Here is a 20,525-nt window from a genome sequence, read left to right as displayed (position 1 = left end):
TTCCTCTCAGTCAACTTGGCAAGAGAAAAAAAATCCAATCATTACTTCTAACATGATCTCATGGCTGTTGGAAAATCCGATCCCCAAACAAGACAAGTATGTGCAATCTGGTCCTAATTATACATGTGCAACAAGTGAAGTTTTGAGATGAATTTATAAAGCACAATTTGCATACGAGCTTCATCCTAATCATGTACAATAGTCTCAGCCCTCACAGGACAATAAAATTAATGATTGAAATATTATTTTAAAGAAGAAATCATTTAGATATACAAGAGGTAGCAATTTCTTATTCGAAGTCTACTACTTGTATTTTTTAACTTATATATAAATATACAATCATAAAATAACTCGAGTTGACAAGTTTTTTTTCATGATTTGGCTTTTAAAAATAGTTATTTACTTATAGATAGTGTCAAAAAATATATTTAATATACACATGTGTATAGAAAAAGATTTAGATATACCATAATTTAACAATAGTATGCATTAATAATTATATGTTATCATATACATCTCAAAACTCAAAAGCCTTTATTTATTGCCCAAGCTATATATTCAATATTAGTCAAGAATTAAATATCTCCATTTATTTTTATAATTAGCAATGCATTGACAAGATGTCATTGATTATTCTTGACACATGGAGGCTATTACAAGCTATTCAAGCCCTTCTAAATATAAAAGGAAAGGCGGGACCATCCAAGACCAGCAATCTCCTTTCATTCTCAACCACAATACCAGCATCCCCACACAAAGGCTTGGGACAAGCTCCGGTGAGACAATTTGGACACCATTGAAATTTGTAGAGGCCTTGATCATTCTTGACAATATTGAAGTGCCAAGCATTAGAAGATGGAATAGGATTCGTTTCAGCCAAGATATACCTCCTCCTTGTCTCTGGATTCCGCTCACCTACCCTCCATGCAGTAGACTGAGCACAAACTGATACACCAGTGAATGCAACAGTGAAGTCCCTTGTCTCCCTTACAACAGTATCCGCAACCCGTGGTGTGAATATGACTGAAGTGCCTCGGGACACAACAGGTGCAAGAGGCTCTTGCCCAACAAAGAGTGGACATATGGAACCGTTGTTAAGATTAACAAGGGTTAAGCCACCGGCAACATCAGTTACAGCTGGAAGCACGTAGTATTCTACACCACTTCTAAGAGGTTGGCCATCTGCATCAAGCACAGCAGGCAAGGTTTGAGCCATTGTGGATGTGGCCATCAGTAGCCATATAAAGCTCAAGCTTCCAATCAATCTCAACATGGCTGCCTAGAGCTAGCTATCTCGCACAACAAAAAAGAAGTAAATATTATATGCTGGTTCTTAAAATTAAGACGCTATGAGCAATTTGTAATCCTTCTTTTCATCCTTTACTTGAGATTTGCCATCTTTTTATAGTGGAAGGAGTTGACATTCCACATTTATGTTGGGTTTGTTGCCATTTATAATGTGTAGCAAATGAAAGAGCATTAACTTAATTTGGCAGCCACCATTGTTAAAAAAAAACTAGGGTTGGCAGCCACCATTATTAAAGAAAAGTTGAAGCTGTGACACCACTCTTGCCTATAAATAGGCATAGAGAGAGAGCAACAAAATTTGAGCAGAGAGAGTAAGGCAGTAGAGAATAAGAGAGAAAGAGGGGCTGCCATGTGCAGCAGTGTGAAAGAGCTAGGAGTAGAGTTTGAGTGAAGTGATTCTTCTTCTCAATGTGTGTTGTAACTCTTTCTCTATTTATCTCTAATAATATAAACATCTTTCGTGAATGTAGGCGATTTGTCGAACCACGTTAAATATTATGTCTCAGTGTGTTTAGCTTTTAATTGAAATCTAGCAAGAATTGATACAGAGATGAACAAGAAGCAAAATAGAAGTAGGGAAAGATGCTGCTGTAATGCAGAGGAAGAAGAAAAATGTCTATGTGTTTTATTCACTTAATACGTTCCCAGCACTGTTACATTCATTTTATATCAACAGAAGATGAGAAGCTTGGTTACGTTTTCTACTCAACTGTAACAGAATTCATTAACTGCCTAACCATATTAACAAACTCGCTAACCATTATATTCTCTATTCTCTTTGACAGGTGGCTGAAGCAGAGGTGGCTGAAGCAGAGCATTTGTTATCTTGACATTCCCCCGCAATCATATGCTTGGAGGAACCAAGCATAAGATTGGAACAGTGATGCCGAAATAAAGGAGTGGAAAGGCCTTTAGTGAGAATATCGGCAAATTGATCAGCAGAAGAGACATGTTGAACCAACAAATCACCTTTGATAACACGTTCGCGAACAAAATGATAATCAATTTGGAGATGCTTCATTCTGGAATGGAAAACAGGATTGGAAGCAAGGGAAATAGCAGAGATATTATCACAATGAATGATCGGAGGGATATGTAAAGGAATGTGAATGTCACAGAGAAGCTGACGAATCCAGGCAAGTTCAGCAGCAGCAATCGCGAGAGCGCGATACTCAGCCTCAGTAGAGGATCGAGAAACAGTATGTTGTTTCTTAGAAGCCCAAGAAATAGGACTGGAGCCGAGGAAGACAAGAGAGCCAGAGACAGAACGACGATCATTGGGATCACCGGCCCAGTCAGCATCACTATAAGCTTGGAGATTAAGAGGACCAGCCTGAAAATGAAGACCAACATCAAGGGTACCTTTAAGATACCGCAAGATCCGTTTGACAGCAACAACATGAGAATGCATAGGATTATGCATAAATTGGCAAGCCTGGTTCACAGAGAAGGCAATGTCAGGCCTTGTGAACGTTAGATACTGCAAGGCGCCAACGATGCTGCGATACTGTTGAGGATGAGAGTAGGGTTGTCCATCATCTTTAAGCAAATGATGATGAGGAAGACAAGGAGTATCACAAGATTTGGAATGCTGTAAATCAACTCGACCAAGTAAGTCAGTGATGTAACCTGTCTGGGACACAAACAAACCGGAAGGGAGATAAGAGATCTGCAGTCCCAAAAAATAATGCAACCTGCCGAGATCCTTCATATCAAATTCTTGAGTCAAGGCATCAACGACTGAAGAAAGAAGAGAAGCATGACTACCAGTAAGTATGATATCATCAACATAGAGTAGCAAAATCACAACACCAAGAGAAGAATGCTGAACAAACAAAGAGGGATCGGCAGGAGATGCTTGAAACCCCAAACTTGGTAAAAAACTGGTAAAGCGTTCATTCCAGGCACGGGGAGCCTGTTTAAGGCCATATAACGACTTCTTGAGTCTGCAAACAAAGTCAGAAGGATGAAGCTGACTCACAAAACCTTGGGGCTGAGTCATATAAACCTCCTCATGCAGAAGACCATGCAAAAAGGCATTGGTAACGTCAAGCTGTCGTAAAGACCAGTTAAATTGAGCTGCAAGAGCAAGGACCAAACGAACCGTAGTAGGTTTCACGACAGGACTAAAGGTTTCATTATAGTCAATACCCTCCTCTTGACTGAAACCCTTGGCTACCAACCGAGCTTTATGCCTAGCGATAGAACCATCCGCATTCTTTTTGATTCTGTAGACCCATTTACAGCCAACAAGATTCTTGGCAGGTGGGAGAGGCACCAAGTCCCAAGTACCTTGGGCATGAAGAGCATCAAGCTCTTCCCGCATAGCAGACTGCCATTCAGGAATGGTGGAAGCAGCCTTGAAAGAATGGGGTTCAACCTGAGAAGAAGCAACAAACTGTACAGAGGCAGAGTAAGCCCTTTTTTTGGAGATACCATTCTTAGACCTGGTGGTCATGGGATGAAGATTTAGTGGTGAAAGAGGTAAGACCACACATAGATTCTCAGGCTGGAAGTCAGGATCAACAGGGAGAGGGGACTGTGTAGATGACAGAATGGGCAGAGGCAGAGACAGTGTAGGCTGTGAGGAGGAACTGTGAGATAGTGCAGACTGAGAAGAGGAACTGGAAGACAATAGAGGCTGAGATGTAGCCGCTGGAGTAGGAGGAGAAATAAGAGGGAACACAGTGGGATGTAGACAAGGAGATGAGGAAGTGGAAGGGGATACAGGAAGCACATGTGAGTAAGGAAACATGGATTCATCAAATAGAACATGTCTAGTGACAAAGAAACGATTTGTGCAAATAGAAAAACAAATATACCCCTTATACTGACCTGCATACCCCAGAAAAATACAAGTGGAAGTCTTAGGCTGAAGCTTGTTAGAATTATAAGGCTTGAGTAAAGGAAAACAAGCACAACCAAAAATTCGCAAATGATGAACAACCGGTGGAGAACCATAGAGCAGGAAATATGGTGAGTTGTGTTGAAGAATTTGACAGGGCATTCTATTAATCAAATAAATGGAAGTAGCACAAGCATGAAACCAAAATTTCGGAGGTAAATGGGTAGTTTGTAATAGAGTGATGGCTGTTTCTAAAATATGCCGATGTTTACGCTCAGCAAGGCCATTTTGTTCCGGAGTGTAGGGACAAGACATTTGATGGATAATACCCTTGGTAAGGAGGTAATGTTTGAATTTATTACTAAGATACTCACCACCCCCATCACTTTGAAAGACTCAAAGAGTAGCAGAGAATTGAGTAACTAAGAAGGTATGAAAGTAAACAAAAATGGAATAAACCTCTCCTTTATTGATCATTGGAAAGATCCAAGTAAATCGAGTACATTCATCAATGAAGCTAACATAATATCTGAAACCTTCAACAGATACAGTGGGAGAAGGCCTCCAAACATCACTGTGAATGACCTCTAAAGGGTTAACAGATTTAACTGCCGGATAAGGAAAAGGAAGTTTGGCAAGTTTACCTTCTAAACAAGTGGTACAAACAAATTTGGATGTGTCTGAGGTGAAAGAAATCTGGGATTGTTTTAACATGGCAGAGGTGACTGTGTTAGAAGGATGACCAAAACGCTTGTGCCAAAGACTTGTGTTGACCTGTTTACCAAGATAACAAACCAGATTATTTGGAAAGAGAGACTGTGAAGGAAACGAAAAAGAGAAAGGAATAGGATATAACCCAGCTCTACACAGTCCCTTGAGGAGAACATTCCCCGTGATTTTGTCCTGAATCCAAAAACCAAAAGCATCACAAATAAAACGGCAGTTGTTATCTTTGCACAGCTTATAAACCGATAACAAGTGTTGAGAGAGTTTTGGCACATGCAAAACTTGCTTTAATTGTAAGGAGCAATGAGGAACATCCAGAGTAGAGGAACCAATATTAGAAATGGTCAAACCTGAACCTCCTGCAGTGGTAACAGTATCAGCTCCTGAGAAAGGTGCAGCCAGATTAAGTTGAGCCAAATCAGAGGTCATATGTGTGGTGGCACCAGTATCAGCCACCCAAAATTGTTCTGGAGGAGAAGGAGATGGGAACGCAGCATGCATAGCACTAAGGTTACTAGAGGGAGGCCGGCCTTGATAGCTGAAATTACCTCGATGATAACACTGAACAGCAGTGTGCCCAAATTTCCAACAAATTTGACATTGAATGGAAGAGGCAGAATTAGGAGGCAGAGTGTGACGCTGATAACAATCAACAGCTACATGACCTTTCTTAGTGCAAATTTGACATGTAGGAATGTCAATGCCAGGACCAAGAATACCAGGGTGAGACGTAGGTGGAACCTGATAAGGACGTGGACTGAACTGATACTGATGACGTCCTCTGCCACGTCCCTTAAAGTGAGATCCCCGATTGCCAAAGTATCCACCATTGGAACCATGAAATCCATTGTTATGACCATTAAATCCTCCATGGAAACCAGGAGGTGGAGCAGACTTGGAGCTTGAAGGATGAGAATGAGAGTTACCTTCATCAAGAACAAGAGCTTTGCCAGGAGATACTTGATGTTGAGCCATCATTGCAGGAACAAACGAAGCAGCAGAATAAGTTTGCTCAAGAGTAGCTTCTTCAGCCAGCAATTGAGACCGAAAATCTTTAAGAGATAACACGTTGTCTCGGCCGCGAACCATACACCGAAAGGTGTTATAATCAGAAGGAAGACCATTGAGAGCTAAGATGACAATGTCATCATCTTCAAAATAAACCCCTGCTGCAGAAAGATGATCCCGAGCATCTTTGATTTTTTGCAAATATTGAGTCACAGTATCGGACCCCTTCTTGATGGTTTGAAGCTCACTTTTCATCTGAAAAATCCGTGCCTTAGAGATTGTGGAAAATCTATCCTTCAGTTGAATCCACATGTCATGAGAGCTAACACATCCAATAACGTAAGAGATTGCAGTTGAAGAGAGGGTAGCAATAATCAACTGCATCAATGCCCGATCATGCATTTTCCAAATTTTGTAATCATCAGTTTCAGCACCTTCAACATCAGAGGCTGCATCAAACCGATGTGGACACTTTGTTGATCCATCAACAAATCCTAAAATACCATGACTCTCCAGTAGAATTTGCATTTGAAAGTTCCAGATGAGGTAATTTGTGTCATCCAATTTAACGGTTACTGCTGTTGAAACTGTAGGAAGTAAAGAGGTAATGGGAGATTGGATGATCTGTAGTTGAGAAGTTGTTACCATTTTTGAAGTTCAAGCGACAGAAGATGAAGAGAATCACAGGTTTGAGAAGAGTGTTTGAAGAGAAGTCTTTCAGTTAGACAATATATCAAACAGATGATAGGCAGATCATTATTATGGAATTTTTTTGGTTGAATATGGTGATAATAACGCCAGAAACAGAGATTAGAAGTAGAGAAATCACAAGCTCACAAGATACTAACAATCCTAAGCTCTGATACCATGAAATCTAGCAAGAATTGATACAGAGATGAACAAGAAGCAAAATAGAAGTAGGGAAAGATGCTGCTGTAATGCAGAGGAAGAAGAAAAATGTCTATGTGTTTTATTCACTTAATACGTTCCCAGCACTGTTACATTCATTTTATATCAACAGAAGATGAGAAGCTTGGTTACGTTTTCTACTCAACTGTAACAGAATTCATTAACTGCCTAACCATATTAACAAACTCGCTAACCATTATATTCTCTATTCTCTTTGACAGGTGGCTGAAGCAGAGGTGGCTGAAGCAGAGCATTTGTTATCTTGACATTAATGGGTAACTATCAGTACATCACCGGCCCGCGTATAGGGGAGCCGGAATCCCCAACAATTTCTCTATTACGGCACGGCAACAAAAAAGTCCTTGGGTAATTATCCATTTTCATCTGTTGCATTGTTATCTAATGAATCCAGTTTAACGGTGTCTTTAATACACTTAGGGATATTGTCTCATGGGTGGACTAATTATGAAGAGATCTGTTGGAGCAAGTAATCGAAGGAGGAAAACAGAGGAAATATGCTCCCCTAGTGCCATGTGCCATTTAATTTAAAAAATATATAAATTCATTGTATATTTATCCCATAGATATATTCATTTTATGTTTTTGTTCTTATCCTTTTAACCAAACAATTTTTTTTGGTATCTGTTTTTATTTTTATTTGTTCGGCGATACTAATCAAACGTTGTACAAAATTAACTCGAGGAACAGTGTAAAACCAAAAAAATGGCAGCTGAAATACTTAGACTGTAAGCTTTGAAATACTGTCTCATGGGTGGAGTAATTATGAAGAGATCTGTTGGAGCAAGTAATCGAAGGAGGAGGAGAACTATTCACAACCGGAACAAAATTAATGATCCCTTCCAAATTCTTTGAGCTGGTTAATTATCAGGAACTAGGTAACGGGAAAATGCTAGTACCTAGAAAGTCATTATCAAATTCATATAGGATTTGAATGTTCAGTTTGACCAAATTTCTCGTGTATACCCACAATTAAAGCAATTGAATTTCCCAAAAAATCGTCTACTTTCAGTATCGTGTGTGTGGATATACTAGAGAAAAGTCTGTGTTGTCTTAATTATCCAATTAATTAATTAAAGACAATAAAACAAGGGTTGGTTGGAGCATACTATTCATTTTGAACAATTCCTAGTTTTACTGCTGGAAATTATCAGACAATGAGGAATACTCAACTCTTCATGCTCTTGCTACAGCTAACCAATCCTTTTCAGATTACTAGTCCAACCCAAGAAAAACTGTATTAATGTCTTGAAGTTTCTCGCAACGCCATAAGATTTTGCACTCTGTGCAGTTTCTTAAAGCTCCTCTAGTCTCACAGCTAGAAATTAGTTGATTACTTTGCAAGGAATTTCGCAATAACTTGGTTAAATCTTTGCATTGTTTGGCAATGTTTCGAAGTCTTGAAACATTAGTAAGATTTTAACTTGTATATATCTGCTATTTTAGAGTATATTGCTTTGGCTATTCATTATATGACATTTTTAATATATTTTCGATAATTATCCAAAAAAAAACTTCCTATTTTATATTCTCTTTTCAATGCGGATCCTCCCACGTTTCCTACTAAAAAAAACACGTTTCCCTTAACTTATATCTACTCTTAATGTTTGTTGTTGGATAGAAGTAATTAAGCACTCATTCCCATTCCATAAAGATAATTCTCTAATTAGAGCACAACAGCAAAGATCATAGATAACTAAATTGAATTATTTGATTATGTTTTTAATTCAAGTACTAGAATTTAGTTCTTAATTTCAGCGAGTGATCGTCAAATACCAAGTGTTCTCCACCTTCCACCTTCCATTTCATGATATCCACCTGAACTATATACGCTAAAGTGGAATGTTGATGGTTTTTCTTTTGGCAAACGTGGTCCTACTGTTAATGGAGGGGTTCTTCATGACCATGGTGACTTTGTGATGAGTTATTTATCTGCACATGTGGGAATTAAAAATTTAAATGAGGCTGAATATTTGCTTCTTGTTATTAAAGTGCTTGAATTATCTTCTTCATTGGAGGATTTTTCCTAAAGAAATTTCATCTTTCAATCTGATTATAAGTGAATAGAATATGTAGTATTGTGGCTTGGATCTAATTATCCCATGTCGTGATGTGGTGTCTCCAATATATTGTGAAGGTTTTTCGTGCTTAATACGGCCTCCATTCTATGCTTCAGTTTTGATTCACAGTTTTGAATGTCTTTGTGGGTTTATAGTATCACAGCTCCAGAGATTTTTTATATCGGTCATGGTGTTTGCAATTTTTATTTTTTTTTTAAATTTCATCACAGGTGTTGTTATGCTTATTCTTTTATATATATAAGATAACTAAATTGAATTCTAAGCATCAAGAAAGATCTCCATTTATTTCCTGATATTACAATGACACCAAGGCACTTATTCTTCTTTGGAGAATAACTTAGGCGCTTCCAAGTATAAAATGATTTATTTGTACTATTACAATGCCAGAACGTCATCTACTTATATTTTGCAAAGGAGAAGAACTCAAGCCCTTCTAAAGCTGAAAGGAAATGCAGGGCCATCTATGGTTAAGAACCTCGTTCCATTCTGTTCCAGAATACCTGCAATCCCACATCTTGGCCTCCCACAAGGTGGAGGAGTGTTGCATTCTGGGCAATAGCCAAAAGTATAGGGACCTGGTGCTTGATTACGGCTAATACTAAAGATGGCTGGTTCATCACCAATCACAATAAGTCTCCTTGTCGTCTCTGGGTCTTCCTCGCCTATACCCCATGTAGTATCTGAAACACAAATCGAAGCAGCTGAAAATGCAACAGTGAATTGAGTATTTTCAGTGATGACAGTCTCTCCAGAATTTCTTGGGGTGAAGATGACTGGAAGGCCTTGAACATTACCAGGACCAATAGGAACCTGACCAACATAAGATGGACAAGATCCATTGCGAGTCACTAGAGTTAAACCACCAGCAACATCAGTTACAGCAGGATCTACATAGTATTCTACCCCTCTTGTAACAGGGTTTCCATCAGTATCAAGCACAGGAGGGCCCTGAGCCAAGCATGATATAGCCATCAGTAGACAAATGAAGCTCAAACCTCTAATCAACCCCAACATGGCTGCCTGTGTCAAACAACAAAATTAAATTGTACGAGCTTAGTTATCAACCTTGAACTTGATGAGAAATTGTGTAATTGTAATGTCTTTGCACTTTGTGGTCTATGCATGGTAGCTAGATTTTTATAGGAAATCTGGCGCAGGCAGGCATGCGACTTTTCTACAAGATATCACAAAGTAAGCACGGCAACGAAAAGTCCATTTGTCTATCCTAATCAATCACTGCTTTTACCGACTTGATAAACCTTTGCATCCTACCCTTTTAATTATGTGTACATGGATAGCCGAAAAATTCAGATATTTGAAGTTCCAATTTCTGAAAAGATGAGTAGAATGATAGACAATGAGAGTAAAATGACTATTAATTCGCTCAAATCTATCCCTTCTACGTGAAAAAGGTTCTAATTAGTCCATTGCTAGCTCTTAACCCATCCCTCAACCGCCATTTATGATAAATAATATTTTGCTGGGTACTGGCTAAATGTGTTCGTCTACCAAATAGGAGCCAATTAGGCAATGAAGTCTTACAAGAAATCCATCACAAAGTCAATAGGGGTTTTGTACTTGGGAACGAATTTTAATTGAGAACTAAATTTAATACTTTTGGGCAAATTGTGAAGGGAGAGGCTTATATATCTTCATATTTGACTCAGCATCACTTCTCAAAATTATACTACACACCAACACGCTTTCCATGACGATGCTCCCTCAAATTCATGAACTTCTAGATAAATTTTCTAATACGTGATATATAGATAACAACCTAAGAAATTCAAAGACGACAAACATCCTTTAAAAATAGCACCTCCAAATCATATATTATAAAATTCTAGCTCCTAACTTGGCATACTATTTTTGCTATCGAGACTTTTCTTTCACTGCAATTTGGAATTAATTAGAATTGATCGATGATGTCTATTGTGTCTTGCGTCTCCTCTAATCATCAATATATATATATATATATATATATATATATATATATTGTAGGATATGGCATGAAAATATACTAAACTTGACCGATAAAAAGGATGAAAAAGCTCCTGCAAACACACACTAAACACTCAAGAATTCAATATCTCATACTCTGCAATATAGATATAATAATTAGTATATATACATATAGATACATGATCCTGGAATATTATATATTAATAAACTCAAACTATCATATTCTAACTAAAATTCTAATTAAATGCTAGTTTAATAAGGATTCCAAATATAAATCTTTTTGGACCAGAATTACTAATTGATCTTGGAATCATTTTCCTATCTCAACAATCCTCTCCTACTTGATATAGGAACTCTTCTCTTATCTCCACACTCCTCTCAACAATCTTTTAAACAAGGCCTTATTGAGTGCAAATAAGTTGTCTATATATGATTGTTGGAACCAGATCTTTTAAGACAAGTTTTACTTAAAAAAAAAACTTCCACGTGGCCTTAATTATCTAAGATCTTTGATCTCTTTTTGAGCAGCATGTCCAAAGAAGGGAAGCCTGTACAAAGAGAGGCCTGGTAATTACAAAGCTTGGTTGAAATTAATTTCCTTGCTTTCAAATTAATTTCTTTGTTGTCGTGCTCTCGATCCTTAATAGACCTATACTTTGATACCCCAATTATTGGTTGAGATTAATTTCCTTGTTGTCATGCTTTCTTTAATCTACCTATGCTCTGATACCCTAATTATTGAAAACAGTACTAAACATTCCTTATATATATTCGTAGAGAGATTATAGGATAAAGTTAAATTATTCTATTCTAACAAGGATTCTAAATACTATTTTAAGGATTCTAAACATAAATACTTTTGAGATTAGGATTCATTCTTGATCTAGGAATCCTTCTCGTATCTCAACAAAAGCCACGAAGAAACTAAGAGTCTAAAATTCTCAATGCTCAAACACACAATTCAAAACGACACAAGGAAAGAAAGATCTCCATTTATTTGCTGAGGATAATCATCAACTTATGCCCTTCTAAACATGAAAGGCTTGATTTTATTTACTATTACAATGACAAAATGCCATTTCTATATATTTATTTTTGTTATGGAGAATGAACCTAATTAACCCTTACAAACATAAAAGTAAACTCAGGACCATCTAGGACTAAAAATCTCGTTCCATTTTGAATCAGAATACCAGCAGTTCCACACGTTGGCCTACCACAATCTGGTTCGTCGACACATTGTGGGCACCCTTGGAAAGTATAAGAACCTCCTAGTTGATTCCTGCTTTTAATTTGAAAGTAGGATGGTTCAGCTCCAGTCACAACAAATCTCCTTCTCGTCTGTGGATCTTCGCCACCTATAGTCCATGCAGTGTTTCGAACACAAGTTGAAACCCCTGAAAATGTAACATTGACCTCTGTAGATTCAGTGATGATAGTCTCTTGAGGATTTCTTGGTGTAAAGATGACTGGAATGCCTAGTCGACCAGATCTAGCGGATTCTTGACCAACATAAAACGGGCAAGATCCATTGCGAGCCACTAGAGTTAAACTACCAGCAACATCAGCTACAGCAGGGCGCAAGGTATTCTACACCGCTTCTAAGAGGTTCACCTCCAGCATCAAGCACAGGAGGGCTTTGAGCCATAGTGGATATGGCCATTAGTAGCCATAAGAAGTTTAAACTTCCAATCAACCTCAACAGTACAAGAAAACAGTACTGTGCTGTTTGTGCTTAGAAACTGAAGAACTTGGTAAGAAACTGAGTAATGTGTTCGCTTTTCAAGGTATAGAATATGTGGGCTAGATATTTATCGGAAATGTGGTACACACACGGTGGCATGCGGCAGTTTACAAGATTTGAACAATGGAGGCACGGCATCGAAAAGTCCATTTCTCGTAGCGTAATTATTGTTGTTTGAACGAACAAGATAACCCTATCCTGTCTGTACATGCATGGCAGTAAAGTAGGAATTCCAAGTTGAATTTCTGATGAGGAGTAACGTAAGAGATAGAGAGAAAACGTCTCCCAGCACAGCCTAAATGTAATCTTTTTCTGTTTATTATTATTAATGTTGTTATTATATTATTATAGGAAGTCCAAAAAATCTTTGCTAAGAATGGAGAGTAGAGTCCTCGATCTTTTATATGAGAATTACGGAATCTGAGCTGGTTTATATTAAAACAAATAAATTTACGAGAAAAACTTAAATTATTGAGTTATCAAGGATTACCGATAAACATAAATCAATTAATTTTTTTTATATCAAATCGTTAAATTTAGATTAGATTAGATTAGGTCTATTAAACTATAAAAAAATCAGTCAGGTCGATGAAGTTTTACCAAGTCAATATTTTATTAATTCAATTAAAAAATCTATTTGAAACAGATCTCAAATCTCTAAGCAAGTTCAGACAAATTTAGTAACAACTAATGCTTAAACTTAGTCTTTTTAATTAAAAAAAATTAAAAAATGGTATACTTAATCTAACAATTGTATATTCGTTGGCTTGCTATAAAGTTAGAGTCTTATTAATGAGTTCTATTTCTCATCTGCAATCATGTAATAGGAAAGAATTACCCATTTGTTGTACGATTCAAAATCTGTTGCTTTATGAAGTTTGTGATCGGCAATTCGGCTAAGAGGGTGTTTGGTTTAGAGGTAGGTTGTGTTTTTTTTGAGTAAAAAACATATTTTTATAGTTTTTAAAGATGTGGTATATGTTTAAAAAATATTTTACCTTTAACAAAAAACCAACACACTTCTAAACCTAAGAAGTGAGGTGGTAGGAACTTCAAACTTGTAACAAAACCAATTTGAGATTTCGTATTTGGGCCAAATTGCAGTACTTGGGCCACTTTAATTGACCAGGAAAGAAGTTGCTCACTTGGGCCGCCATAATTGACCCACGAAAGAAGTTTCCCATTTGGGCATGTTATCAAAGGTCAGATCCATATCCACATCGGGCCCATGTTTGTTTGAGCAGTTCCTCTCAGTCAACTTGGCAAGAGAAAAAAAATCCAATCATTACTTCTAACATGATCTCATGGCTGTTGGAAAATCCGATCCCCAAACAAGACAAGTATGTGCAATCTGGTCCTAATTATACATGTGCAACAAGTGAAGTTTTGAGATGAATTTATAAAGCACAATTTGCATACGAGCTTCATCCTAATCATGTACAATAGTCTCAGCCCTCACAGGACAATAAAATTAATGATTGAAATATTATTTTAAAGAAGAAATCATTTAGATATACAAGAGGTAGCAATTTCTTATTCGAAGTCTACTACTTGTATTTTTTAACTTATATATAAATATACAATCATAAAATAACTCGAGTTGACAAGTTTTTTTTCATGATTTGGCTTTTAAAAATAGTTATTTACTTATAGATAGTGTCAAAAAATATATTTAATATACACATGTGTATAGAAAAAGATTTAGATATACCATAATTTAACAATAGTATGCATTAATAATTATATGTTATCATATACATCTCAAAACTCAAAAGCCTTTATTTATTGCCCAAGCTATATATTCAATATTAGTCAAGAATTAAATATCTCCATTTATTTTTATAATTAGCAATGCATTGACAAGATGTCATTGATTATTCTTGACACATGGAGGCTATTACAAGCTATTCAAGCCCTTCTAAATATAAAAGGAAAGGCGGGACCATCCAAGACCAGCAATCTCCTTTCATTCTCAACCACAATACCAGCATCCCCACACAAAGGCTTGGGACAAGCTCCGGTGAGACAATTTGGACACCATTGAAATTTGTAGAGGCCTTGATCATTCTTGACAATATTGAAGTGCCAAGCATTAGAAGATGGAATAGGATTCGTTTCAGCCAAGATATACCTCCTCCTTGTCTCTGGATTCCGCTCACCTACCCTCCATGCAGTAGACTGAGCACAAACTGATACACCAGTGAATGCAACAGTGAAGTCCCTTGTCTCCCTTACAACAGTATCCGCAACCCGTGGTGTGAATATGACTGAAGTGCCTCGGGACACAACAGGTGCAAGAGGCTCTTGCCCAACAAAGAGTGGACATATGGAACCGTTGTTAAGATTAACAAGGGTTAAGCCACCGGCAACATCAGTTACAGCTGGAAGCACGTAGTATTCTACACCACTTCTAAGAGGTTGGCCATCTGCATCAAGCACAGCAGGCAAGGTTTGAGCCATTGTGGATGTGGCCATCAGTAGCCATATAAAGCTCAAGCTTCCAATCAATCTCAACATGGCTGCCTAGAGCTAGCTATCTCGCACAACAAAAAAGAAGTAAATATTATATGCTGGTTCTTAAAATTAAGACGCTATGAGCAATTTGTAATCCTTCTTTTCATCCTTTACTTGAGATTTGCCATCTTTTTATAGTGGAAGGAGTTGACATTCCACATTTATGTTGGGTTTGTTGCCATTTATAATGTGTAGCAAATGAAAGAGCATTAACTTAATTTGGCAGCCACCATTGTTAAAAAAAAACTAGGGTTGGCAGCCACCATTATTAAAGAAAAGTTGAAGCTGTGACACCACTCTTGCCTATAAATAGGCATAGAGAGAGAGCAACAAAATTTGAGCAGAGAGAGTAAGGCAGTAGAGAATAAGAGAGAAAGAGGGGCTGCCATGTGCAGCAGTGTGAAAGAGCTAGGAGTAGAGTTTGAGTGAAGTGATTCTTCTTCTCAATGTGTGTTGTAACTCTTTCTCTATTTATCTCTAATAATATAAACATCTTTCGTGAATGTAGGCGATTTGTCGAACCACGTTAAATATTATGTCTCAGTGTGTTTAGCTTTTAATTGAAATCTAGCAAGAATTGATACAGAGATGAACAAGAAGCAAAATAGAAGTAGGGAAAGATGCTGCTGTAATGCAGAGGAAGAAGAAAAATGTCTATGTGTTTTATTCACTTAATACGTTCCCAGCACTGTTACATTCATTTTATATCAACAGAAGATGAGAAGCTTGGTTACGTTTTCTACTCAACTGTAACAGAATTCATTAACTGCCTAACCATATTAACAAACTCGCTAACCATTATATTCTCTATTCTCTTTGACAGGTGGCTGAAGCAGAGGTGGCTGAAGCAGAGCATTTGTTATCTTGACATTCCCCCGCAATCATATGCTTGGAGGAACCAAGCATAAGATTGGAACAGTGATGCCGAAATAAAGGAGTGGAAAGGCCTTTAGTGAGAATATCGGCAAATTGATCAGCAGAAGAGACATGTTGAACCAACAAATCACCTTTGATAACACGTTCGCGAACAAAATGATAATCAATTTGGAGATGCTTCATTCTGGAATGGAAAACAGGATTGGAAGCAAGGGAAATAGCAGAGATATTATCACAATGAATGATCGGAGGGATATGTAAAGGAATGTGAATGTCACAGAGAAGCTGACGAATCCAGGCAAGTTCAGCAGCAGCAATCGCGAGAGCGCGATACTCAGCCTCAGTAGAGGATCGAGAAACAGTATGTTGTTTCTTAGAAGCCCAAGAAATAGGACTGGAGCCGAGGAAGACAAGAGAGCCAGAGACAGAACGACGATCATTGGGATCACCGGCCCAGTCAGCATCACTATAAGCTTGGAGATTAAGAGGACCAGCCTGAAAATGAAGACCAACATCAAGGGTACCTTTAAGATACCGCAAGATCCGTTTGACAGCAACAACATGAGAATGCATAGGATTATGCATAAATTGGCAAGCCTGGTTCACAGAGAAGGCAATGTCAGGCCTTGTGAACGTTAGATACTGCAAGGCGCCAACGATGCTGCGATACTGTTGAGGATGAGAGTAGGGTTGTCCATCATCTTTAAGCAAATGATGATGAGGAAGACAAGGAGTATCACAAGATTTGGAATGCTGTAAATCAACTCGACCAAGTAAGTCAGTGATGTAACCTGTCTGGGACACAAACAAACCGGAAGGGAGATAAGAGATCTGCAGTCCCAAAAAATAATGCAACCTGCCGAGATCCTTCATATCAAATTCTTGAGTCAAGGCATCAACGACTGAAGAAAGAAGAGAAGCATGACTACCAGTAAGTATGATATCATCAACATAGAGTAGCAAAATCACAACACCAAGAGAAGAATGCTGAACAAACAAAGAGGGATCGGCAGGAGATGCTTGAAACCCCAAACTTGGTAAAAAACTGGTAAAGCGTTCATTCCAGGCACGGGGAGCCTGTTTAAGGCCATATAACGACTTCTTGAGTCTGCAAACAAAGTCAGAAGGATGAAGCTGACTCACAAAACCTTGGGGCTGAGTCATATAAACCTCCTCATGCAGAAGACCATGCAAAAAGGCATTGGTAACGTCAAGCTGTCGTAAAGACCAGTTAAATTGAGCTGCAAGAGCAAGGACCAAACGAACCGTAGTAGGTTTCACGACAGGACTAAAGGTTTCATTATAGTCAATACCCTCCTCTTGACTGAAACCCTTGGCTACCAACCGAGCTTTATGCCTAGCGATAGAACCATCCGCATTCTTTTTGATTCTGTAGACCCATTTACAGCCAACAAGATTCTTGGCAGGTGGGAGAGGCACCAAGTCCCAAGTACCTTGGGCATGAAGAGCATCAAGCTCTTCCCGCATAGCAGACTGCCATTCAGGAATGGTGGAAGCAGCCTTGAAAGAATGGGGTTCAACCTGAGAAGAAGCAACAAACTGTACAGAGGCAGAGTAAGCCCTTTTTTTGGAGATACCATTCTTAGACCTGGTGGTCATGGGATGAAGATTTAGTGGTGAAAGAGGTAAGACCACACATAGATTCTCAGGCTGGAAGTCAGGATCAACAGGGAGAGGGGACTGTGTAGATGACAGAATGGGCAGAGGCAGAGACAGTGTAGGCTGTGAGGAGGAACTGTGAGATAGTGCAGACTGAGAAGAGGAACTGGAAGACAATAGAGGCTGAGATGTAGCCGCTGGAGTAGGAGGAGAAATAAGAGGGAACACAGTGGGATGTAGACAAGGAGATGAGGAAGTGGAAGGGGATACAGGAAGCACATGTGAGTAAGGAAACATGGATTCATCAAATAGAACATGTCTAGTGACAAAGAAACGATTTGTGCAAATAGAAAAACAAATATACCCCTTATACTGACCTGCATACCCCAGAAAAATACAAGTGGAAGTCTTAGGCTGAAGCTTGTTAGAATTATAAGGCTTGAGTAAAGGAAAACAAGCACAACCAAAAATTCGCAAATGATGAACAACCGGTGGAGAACCATAGAGCAGGAAATATGGTGAGTTGTGTTGAAGAATTTGACAGGGCATTCTATTAATCAAATAAATGGAAGTAGCACAAGCATGAAACCAAAATTTCGGAGGTAAATGGGTAGTTTGTAATAGAGTGATGGCTGTTTCTAAAATATGCCGATGTTTACGCTCAGCAAGGCCATTTTGTTCCGGAGTGTAGGGACAAGACATTTGATGGATAATACCCTTGGTAAGGAGGTAATGTTTGAATTTATTACTAAGATACTCACCACCCCCATCACTTTGAAAGACTCAAAGAGTAGCAGAGAATTGAGTAACTAAGAAGGTATGAAAGTAAACAAAAATGGAATAAACCTCTCCTTTATTGATCATTGGAAAGATCCAAGTAAATCGAGTACATTCATCAATGAAGCTAACATAATATCTGAAACCTTCAACAGATACAGTGGGAGAAGGCCTCCAAACATCACTGTGAATGACCTCTAAAGGGTTAACAGATTTAACTGCCGGATAAGGAAAAGGAAGTTTGGCAAGTTTACCTTCTAAACAAGTGGTACAAACAAATTTGGATGTGTCTGAGGTGAAAGAAATCTGGGATTGTTTTAACATGGCAGAGGTGACTGTGTTAGAAGGATGACCAAAACGCTTGTGCCAAAGACTTGTGTTGACCTGTTTACCAAGATAACAAACCAGATTATTTGGAAAGAGAGACTGTGAAGGAAACGAAAAAGAGAAAGGAATAGGATATAACCCAGCTCTACACAGTCCCTTGAGGAGAACATTCCCCGTGATTTTGTCCTGAATCCAAAAACCAAAAGCATCACAAATAAAACGGCAGTTGTTATCTTTGCACAGCTTATAAACCGATAACAAGTGTTGAGAGAGTTTTGGCACATGCAAAACTTGCTTTAATTGTAAGGAGCAATGAGGAACATCCAGAGTAGAGGAACCAATATTAGAAATGGTCAAACCTGAACCTCCTGCAGTGGTAACAGTATCAGCTCCTGAGAAAGGTGCAGCCAAATTAAGTTGAGCCAAATCAGAGGTCATATGTGTGGTGGCACCAGTATCAGCCACCCAAAATTGTTCTGGAGGAGAAGGAGATGGGAACGCAGCATGCATAGCACTAAGGTTACTAGAGGGAGGCCGGCCTTGATAGCTGAAATTACCTCGATGATAACACTGAACAGCAGTGTGCCCAAATTTCCAACAAATTTGACATTGAATGGAAGAGGCAGAATTAGGAGGCAGAGTGTGACGCTGATAACAATCAACAGCTACATGACCTTTCTTAGTGCAAATTTGACATGTAGGAATGTCAATGCCAGGACCAAGAATACCAGGGTGAGACGTAGGTGGAACCTGATAAGGACGTGGACTGAACTGATACTGATGACGTCCTCTGCCACGTCCCTTAAAGTGAGATCCCCGATTGCCAAAGTATCCACCATTGGAACCATGAAATCCATTGTTATGACCATTAAATCCTCCATGGAAACCAGGAGGTGGAGCAGACTTGGAGCTTGAAGGATGAGAATGAGAGTTACCTTCATCAAGAACAAGAGCTTTGCCAGGAGATACTTGATGTTGAGCCATCATTGCAGGAACAAACGAAGCAGCAGAATAAGTTTGCTCAAGAGTAGCTTCTTCAGCCAGCAATTGAGACCGAAAATCTTTAAGAGATAACACGTTGTCTCGGCCGCGAACCATACACCGAAAGGTGTTATAATCAGAAGGAAGACCATTGAGAGCTAAGATGACAATGTCATCATCTTCAAAATAAACCCCTGCTGCAGAAAGATGATCCCGAGCATCTTTGATTTTTTGCAAATATTGAGTCACAGTATCGGACCCCTTCTTGATGGTTTGAAGCTCACTTTTCATCTGAAAAATCCGTGCCTTAGAGATTGTGGAAAATCTATCCTTCAGTTGAATCCACATGTCATGAGAGCTAACACATCCAATAACGTAAGAGATTGCAGTTGAAGAGAGGGTAGCAATAATCAACTGCATCAATGCCCGATCATGCATTTTCCAAATTTTGTAATCATCAGTTTCAGCACCTTCAACATCAGAGGCTGCATCAAACCGATGTGGACACTTTGTTGATCCATCAACAAATCCTAAAATACCATGACTCTCCAGTAGAATTTGCATTTGAAAGTTCCAGATGAGGTAATTTGTGTCATCCAATTTAACGGTTACTGCTGTTGAAACTGTAGGAAGTAAAGAGGTAATGGGAGATTGGATGATCTGTAGTTGAGAAGTTGTTACCATTTTTGAAGTTCAAGCGACAGAAGATGAAGAGAATCACAGGTTTGAGAAGAGTGTTTGAAGAGAAGTCTTTCAGTTAGACAATATATCAAACAGATGATAGGCAGATCATTATTATGGAATTTTTTTGGTTGAATATGGTGATAAT

At 38.5% G+C, this 20,525-nt stretch overlaps 3 protein-coding genes and 1 pseudogene across 3 annotated transcripts; all 4 read right to left on the bottom strand.

Annotated features, from left to right (window-relative positions):
• Window positions 1-575: 575 nt before the first annotated feature.
• LOC133672454 (kunitz type trypsin inhibitor 104-like) lies at window positions 576-1,480 on the bottom strand. The gene has a single exon (XM_062092877.1). The coding sequence runs from the start codon at window positions 1,271-1,273 to the stop codon at window positions 665-667; it is 609 nt and encodes a 202-aa protein (XP_061948861.1). The 5' UTR covers window positions 1,274-1,480; the 3' UTR covers window positions 576-664.
• Window positions 1,481-9,153: 7,673 nt separating this feature from the next.
• LOC133672439 (kunitz type trypsin inhibitor 104-like) lies at window positions 9,154-9,991 on the bottom strand. Its single transcript, XM_062092854.1, has one exon. It carries the CDS (start codon window positions 9,907-9,909, stop codon window positions 9,319-9,321), a length of 591 nt encoding a protein of 196 aa, XP_061948838.1. The 5' UTR covers window positions 9,910-9,991; the 3' UTR covers window positions 9,154-9,318.
• A 1,979-nt stretch (window positions 9,992-11,970) lies between these two features.
• On the bottom strand, window positions 11,971-12,520 carry LOC133672657 (kunitz type trypsin inhibitor 104-like; annotated as a pseudogene).
• Window positions 12,521-14,420: 1,900 nt separating this feature from the next.
• On the bottom strand, window positions 14,421-15,325 carry LOC133672452 (kunitz type trypsin inhibitor 104-like). Its single transcript, XM_062092875.1, has one exon. The coding sequence runs from the start codon at window positions 15,116-15,118 to the stop codon at window positions 14,510-14,512; it is 609 nt and encodes a 202-aa protein (XP_061948859.1). The 5' UTR covers window positions 15,119-15,325; the 3' UTR covers window positions 14,421-14,509.
• Between the last annotated feature and the right edge of the window lie 5,200 nt (window positions 15,326-20,525).

This window comes from Populus nigra, chromosome 14 (genome assembly GCF_951802175.1).
Source record: "Populus nigra chromosome 14, ddPopNigr1.1, whole genome shotgun sequence".
NCBI classification, from domain to species: Eukaryota; Viridiplantae; Streptophyta; class Magnoliopsida; order Malpighiales; family Salicaceae; genus Populus; species Populus nigra.
This window is presented reverse-complemented; position numbering and strand designations above follow the sequence as displayed.